Source organism: Mauremys mutica, chromosome 4 (assembly GCF_020497125.1).
Source record: "Mauremys mutica isolate MM-2020 ecotype Southern chromosome 4, ASM2049712v1, whole genome shotgun sequence".
Taxonomy (NCBI): Eukaryota; Metazoa; Chordata; order Testudines; family Geoemydidae; genus Mauremys; species Mauremys mutica.
In genome coordinates, this window is record NC_059075.1 from 158,322,847 (window position 1) to 158,329,791 (window position 6,945).

At 61.9% G+C, this 6,945-nt stretch overlaps 1 protein-coding gene across 2 annotated transcripts; it reads right to left on the reverse strand.

Annotated features, from left to right (window-relative positions):
• Positions 1-622: 622 nt before the first annotated feature.
• LOC123368505 (sulfotransferase 1 family member D1-like) lies at positions 623-5,757 on the reverse strand. 2 transcript variants are annotated; one of them, XM_045013351.1, is made up of 7 exons: positions 5,406-5,722; positions 3,888-4,016; positions 3,679-3,776; positions 3,332-3,458; positions 2,952-3,046; positions 1,187-1,367; positions 623-771 (listed from the first exon to the last, which is right to left on the reverse strand). In XM_045013351.1, the coding sequence occupies exons 1-7, from the start codon at positions 5,584-5,586 to the stop codon at positions 659-661; spliced, it is 924 nt and encodes a 307-aa protein (XP_044869286.1). In that variant the 5' UTR covers positions 5,587-5,722; the 3' UTR covers positions 623-658. The 2 variants fall into 2 exon arrangements, with proteins under 2 accessions (XP_044869286.1, XP_044869287.1); XM_045013352.1 differs by lacking the exon at positions 623-771 and having other exon boundaries at positions 1,302-2,694; positions 5,406-5,757.
• Between the last annotated feature and the right edge of the window lie 1,188 nt (positions 5,758-6,945).

A 6,945-nucleotide genomic window follows, 5' to 3' on the forward strand; every position in this document is an offset into this window, starting at 1 on the left:
TGCGACCCAGGACTTTGGCCAGTCTGTAAATAAACAAAACTGCATCAAAGAAATCCCGAGGGCCACCGCGTTCTGCTCCCAGCGGGAACAAGCGGCTGGATTCTGGGCTAGCAGCTCAGGTCAAAGGGTTACACTCCTGTGCTTGCTAGCGGCTCTGGGGACGAGGGGGCTGCGGAGACCCCCAGCCCCATGGAATCTGTCCCCCCAGAGTCACCCTCTCTTCCTGGGGGGCTGGCAGGGCCCCCCAGCCAAGCCCCTTGTCTCTTTCCCTGGCTCACAGAGAACAACCGTGAGTTCATTGCTGTTTACACGGTGCCAGGGATGAAATGCAGCTGCCCCCCCACCCCCATATCGATCTGTGTGTGCACTGACCCCACCCCCACAGTGTGCCCTGTACGTGCCTTCCCGGCGTGTGAGCTCTGCGGTGCGACTCAGGCTCCCAGCAGCACCTGCGCCCCAGGGGACGGGGGGGACATGGGGGGGCACCAGTGTGGGGCATCCTGTCTCGGGCTGAAGGGGAAGTTTCCTGCGGCACCAGCCCCCACCCCCATGACACCCCCTCCCAGGGACCACAATGTCCGTGGTCAGGAGGTAAACTTTTATTGCAGTGCTGTTCGGGGGGGGGGGGGGGGGGCTGTCCACACCAGGGGGGCGGGGCCTAGATCTGGGTCCGGAAGTGCAGGCCGGTCCCCTCCATGCGGCGCTGGTAATGGGCGTCGAATGCCTCGCTCTGCGCCACGGTGAAATGGCTTTTCCAGTCGCCCACCTGGCCTGGGGAGGAGAGGGGGGGTATTAGCGGGGAGACACCCCCAGCAGCAACAGCCGCCCCGTCCCCGGGCAGGGGACCCCAGCGCCAGGGAGCCCCCAGCCGTACCAGCCGGGAAGAACGCCAGGGGGCCCCCGCCCAGCAGGACTTACCCAGAATCCCTGGGCAGAGCCGCCAGGCAACGACCCCCCCCCCCACCTGTGACATTATGGGGAGCTAAGGCCCGTGAGCATGACCCCCTGCAAAGGACTCTGGATAATGAGGCATGGCCTCAGAGCAAGCAGCCATTACCCACCGGACCCTGCCAAGTCGCCAGGGCCTGTACCCACGGGCTACAGACCAGGGTACAGGGAACTTTCCAGACCGAGCCGGGGGGCAGGGGGGGTTCCCCACAATCCCCGGGTCCCCTCCCCCGCTCACCCTTGCGCATGAAGGGGCTGATGGTCTGGTCGAAGATGGCGCGGGGGAGGCTGCTATAGTTGGCCATGGGGTTCTCCTTCATGACCCGGAAGGACGTTTGCCGGACGATTTTTTCCAGCACCTGCGGGGGCAGCTCCACCTCCAAGAAGTCCATGACCCTGAGGATCTCCCGGGCCGGGTCCTGGTGGGGGAGAAGGATGCTGACCCAGCGGCCTCCCGATGGCAACTGGCCGATGGCCCAGGGGTGCCTAAGGGTTACAGGGGTCCCTTGGGTCTGGGAGCTACACACGAGTTCGCCCAGGGACGTGGAGGGAGGGCTGTAGTGAACGCCTGTGTTGCACTGGCCATGGCCTATGGCACTAGGTGACGAGTTAGGTATGGACACTGAACACCATCACCTCCCTGGTTACCCTGGTTCCAGATAATCTATTACTATGCTGAGCAGCGCTGGGCCCAGAACAGACCCTGGGGGACCCCCGCTACTCATCCCTCCCCACTGTGAAAACTCGGCCTTTTAACCGGTTACTGATCCCTGAGAGGAGCTTCCCTCTGACCCCATCACAGCTCACTTGGCACAAGAGCCTTTGGTGAGGGGCCTCGTGAAAGACTTTCTGAGCGTGTCTCCGCTGCAGTAATGCCTGCGGCTGGCCTGCGGCTGCTGACGGGCTCACAGGGCTCGGGCTGTGGCTAGAAAGCTGCAGCGGAGACGTTCGGTGCTTGGGCTGGAGCCCGGATCCTGGGACCTCGTGGGGGGGAATGTTCCAGAGCGTGATCTGGAGCCCAAGCCCCATGAGCCTGAGTCAGCGACACGAGCCGCCCAGGGGTATTTTACTGCAGTGCAGAACTACCCGGCCAGTCCAGGTCCTAGATCCACTCGATCCCCCTTCTCCGCATGTTTCTTGACCCCCTCAAAGAATTCTAGTAGATTGGTGAGGCGTGATTTTCCTTTACTGAAGCCATGTTGACTCTTCCCCAGTAGATCATGTGCATCTGGGTGTCTGATCAATTCGGTTCTTTACTATAGCGGCAACCAGCTTGCCCGGTACTGAAGTCAGGCTTCCCGGCCTGTGATTGCCAGAATCGCCTCTGGAGCCTCCCGAAAAATCAGCATCCCGTGAGCTACCCCCAGTCAGCTGGTGCAGAGGCTGAATTAAGCGGTAAGTGAGCTGCCACATTTAGCAGTTCTGCAATGTCATATCTGGGTTTCTTCAGGACTCGTGGGTGATGCCAAACTGATTGAAAATGCTGGGAGGAGGACTTGGGATTAACGACCCTGCAGGAGAGAGGCAGGGGAATGCCTTGTGAGTTCAACAGAGGCGCTAGAAAGCAGGTTATGATTTTTTCAATCTGTAACTGTCCAATAGTCTCATTCTATCGCGACTCTCTCTTCTTTCATGCTGAACTTCTGGTGGTTCTTGCTGTCGCTGTGTCCACGTGCTGAGCGAAGCGCGGGGAGCCGGAGCGGGGTTTGACAAGCCGGTGGGTTCTGACTCTGGGCTCTGTAAGCGCTGGGAGTGTGCAGGGGATCGGGCTGGTAAGTCCAGAGAGGTGCTCTAAGGGGCCTGCGCCGGCCTCTCGCTAACCGGGACAGCGTGAGGCCGGCGGAGGCTGGGGCGGCGGAGGCTGGTGGTTTCAGGGAACCGACCCGCGGCGGGGCCAGGCCAGACACGACTCCGTCATGCGGAGGGCAGGCGGCAGCGAGGTGACTCAGTCCCCTGGGCAGCGTCACTGCCCCTCGCCCCCCGTCCCCTCCCTCCACACTCACCTCTTTCATGTCCTCATAGAAGACGTAGAGGATGCAGTGACTGGCCCGTTCGGCCCAGTATCGGCAGACGTGGTCGTACCACGAGCCCCAGGCCACTGTGGGGAGAGAGGACAAGCTGACATGACCATCATCCCTTGGGGCAGAGGTCACAGGATGTGACCTTTGGTGTGGCCACCGTATGGACTCCTGCCAGAACGCCTCGCTGGCCTCCCCCAGCAGGTAAGGGCCGGTCCGTATACCCTGACGGGGGGAACCTCAGGTCTGGCACCAAGGGAGCTTCATCACACCCACAATCCCTTAGGCCCCCCACAGCCTAGGAAGGGGTGGGGAGGGAGGTGGAGCTGCCATGGGGCCTCTGAACCCTCTGGCCCACTACTAACATTTCCCATCCATGAACTTCTGCAGATAGAGCTCCCAGGGCCCCGGCTCGGGCTGTGTCCTGTTCATCTGGTCAAAGAAGTAATAAGAGACCACGTTATCCTTGGCATTTCGGGCCACGTAGATCACCTGGGGAAGAGAGAACAACGTGACTGCGGGTCGGGAGTGAGGGGCACCAGCAGGGCTCTGAGGGGGAGCTCAGGGCTGGGACGGCCGGGGGCTGCGGGTCGGGAGTGAGGGGCACCGGCAGAGCTGTGAGGGATTTCCCAGGGCTGGGACGGCAGGGGGCTGCGGGTCGGGAGTGAGGGGCACCGGCAGAGCTGTTGGGGGACAGGGGGGTGTCTCTTGCCTTGCATCTGTTCTCCCAGAAGGACTTGGGAACCAGCTGGAAGGGCAGGTGGGTCTTGATGACTCGGGGGGAAGGAACATTCGCCAGCAGCTGCACGCCTGCGAGAGACGGGACCAGAGGGGGCGTCAGCCCTGGGGGGGAGCCCAGCAAGGCGGTGGTGGGGTTGCCGCCTTGCCCTGCCCCCAGGCAGGCAGCTCGGAGGCACCCACCTGAGGGCACTGGGGGAGGGGAGCAGATCTCCAGGAAGGGGATCCGGACGTGGGTCGGGGCTCGACTGGCTTTTTCCACATCTCCTCGGACCAGGATCAGGTCCACGATCTCCTGCATCCACGTGGTCCCTGCAGAGAGACAGTCACAGACAGAGACACCCCCATCCGCGCTCACGCCCCGGCGGCCTGGTCCAGAGCCCTTGGCAAGGGGCAGGCGTCGGACATGATGCAAGAGTGCCCCCTGCTGGGAGAGCAGTGACCCCCCCCACAGCGCCCCCTGCAGCGCCCCCCCCTCCCCACGGCGCCCCCTGCAGCGCCCCTCCCCCACCCCACAGCACCCCCTGCTGGGAGAGCAGTGACCCCCCCCCTCCCCACAGCGCCCCCTGCAGCGCCCCTCCCCGCAGTGCCCCCTGCTGGGAGAGCAGCGCCCGCCTCGCCCATGGGGCCCCCTGCAGTGCCCCTCCCCCTCCCCACAGTGCCCCCTGCTGGGAGAGCAGTGACCCCCCCTCCCCCCGGCACCCCCTGCAGTGCCCCTCCCCCTCCCCACGGCGCCCCCTGCAGTGCCACTCCCCCTCCCCACAGTGCCCCCTGCTGGGAGAGCAGCACCCCCCCTCCCCCCAGCGCCCCCTGCTGGGAGAGCAGCGCCCCTGCCCCTCCACACAGTGCCCCCTGAAGTGCCCCTCCCCCTCCCCACAGTGCCCCCTGCTGGGCGAGGTCATGGCGGGAGTAGCAGGAGCTCCCCCCACAGCCAGCGCCCCTCCCCAGAGCGCCCCCTGCTGGGAGTTTAGGGGTTTGGAGAGGGTCCCATATGAGGAGAGATTAAAGAGGCTAGGACTCTTCAGCTTGGAAAAGAGGAGACTAAGGGGGATATGATAGAGGTCTATAAAATCATGAGTGATGTTGAGAAAGTGGATAAGGAAAAGTTATTTACTTATTCCCATAATACAAGAACTAGGGGTCACCAAATGAAATTAATAGGCAGCAGGTTTAAAACAAATCAAAGGAAGTTCTTCTTCACGCAGCGCACAGTCAACTTGTGGAACTCCTTGCCTGAGGAGGTTGTGAAGGCTAGGACATAACAATGTTTAAAAGGGGACTGGATAAATTCATGGTGGTTAAGTCCATAAATGGCTATTAGCCAGGATGGGTAAGGAATGGTGTCCCTAGCCTCTGTTCGTCAGAGGATGGAGATGGATGGCAGGAGAGAGATCACTTGATCATTGCCTGTTAGGTTCACTCCCTCTGGGGCACCTGGCATTGGCCCCTGTCGGTAGACAGATACTGGGCTAGATGGACCTTTGGTCTGACCCGGTACGGCCTTTCTTATGGGAGAGCAGCGCCCCACCCCCCCCCCCCAGCAGCACCCCTCCCCCCTCTACAGCACCCCTCCCCCTCCCCACGGCGCCCCCTGCTGGGGGAGGCTGGGATGGAATAAATGGCAGCTCCCCCCACTGCAAGTGCTTCTGCCCCACTCCCCACGGCGCCCCCTGCTGGGGGAGGCGGGGGCTGGTCTCTTACCCGCCTTGGGGTAGGTGGAGATGAGGAGGTCGTCAGGCCGGGCCTGGAAGTGCTCGATGGGGCCCCACTGCTGGGCGATGGGCTCCATGAGCGGGATCCCGTGCACCAGCTGGAGGGGGAAGCGGTGGAAGACGTCCTGGGATTCTTGCAGGACCCTAGTGTAGTTCTCTGGTGCTGCCATGCCACCTGCTTCAAGTGCGGGGTGGGGAGCCCTGCTTCGGGGTGGGGCCCCCTTGGGATCCTGCAAGGGGGGATTCCTAGCCGGGGGGGGGGAGCAGGCTGGTTTGTGGGGGTGCTGGAGGACCTCGCCGGGGGAACAGGCTGGTTTCTGGGAGTCCTAGCTGGGGGGAGCAGGTGGGATTCGGGGGGTGCTGGGGGGACCTAGCCGGGGGGAAGCAGGTGGGATTCGGGGGGTGCTGGGGGTCCTAGCTGGGGGGAGCAGGCTGGTTTGTGGGAGTCCTAGCTGGGGGGAGCAGGTGGGATTCGGGGGGTGCTGGGGGTCCTAGCTGGGGGGAGCAGGTGGGATTCGGGGGGTGCTGGCTCGGGGGTCCCTGGCCGAAGGCGCAGGCTGGATCCCGTCCGATCCCGTCCGAGCTGCTGGCCGTGTCCTGTGCAGCTGAGATTTCTCCCTGCACAAAGATCAGTAAATAACCCTCCCCCCCAGTCCAGCCCCCGTGAAGCCAGGCCCAGCTGGCCACGCAGGATGGGTTGAACTTGTAACCCCTCTGCCAGCTGGAGCCAGCAGCAGCCAGGGCCGGGTTCAATATCCAGAGGTTCCTCTGCACCGACGCAGAACCGGCTCCGGCCCCCAGCCAGTGACCTGGGACAATTACACCCCCCACCCCGGCGCCGCTGAGCGGCCAAACTCCCCCCTCGCACGCCCAGAGTCTGATGCAGAAAAGACTGTTAACGAGAGGAGGGAGTCGCCCGGCGTTAATTAGGGGAAATGCCACAAGCAGGATTCATACACATAACGCTGTGAGCAGGACGCTCGCCCCAGAGTGCGGGGGGCAGAGCTTCCGCCTCGTGGTCCTGAGACCTACAACCCCCAGTTCCTTTCCTGAGTCCTGGCCCCACCCCCTGGCGTATCTATAACACGGGCCATAGAACTGCCCCCGAACAGTCCCTACAGCAGATCAGGGGAGCATTTCATTTCAGCAAGGGGAACTACACAAAACCGAGGAAGTTAGATAGACAGAAATGAAAGGGTACGGTGCCAAAAGTGACATCCCTGCAAGCTGCGTGGAAACATTTTAAAGACACCATAATAGAGGCCCAACTTCAATGTACCCCCCAAATTAGAAACACAGTAAGAGAACCAAAGAAGTGCCACCCTGGCTAAACAACAAGGTAAAAGAAGCAGTGAGAGGCGAAAGGCGCCTTTAAACAGTGGAAGCTAAATCCCAGTGAGGGAAATAGAAAGGCGCAGGAACTCTGGCAAGCGAATTGTAAAATACAGTTAGCAAGGCCAAAACAGAATTTGAAGAACAGCTAGCCAAAGACTCAGGAAATAATAGCAATTTTTTTTCAAGTACATCCC

Coding starts and splice junctions, on each gene's coding strand:
- LOC123368505 (XM_045013351.1), bottom strand. CDS start 5,586: ATGGCAGCACCAGAGAACTACACTAGGGTCCTGCAAGAATCCCAGGAC. Junction 3,777..3,887: donor CCCTCCCCCAGTGCCCTCAG/GTGGGTGCCTCC, acceptor CGTCTCTCGCAG/GCGTGCAGCTGCTGGCGAAT. Junction 1,368..2,951: donor TCTATGAGGACATGAAAGAG/GTGAGTGTGGAG, acceptor CTCCCCCACCAG/GACCCGGCCCGGGAGATCCT.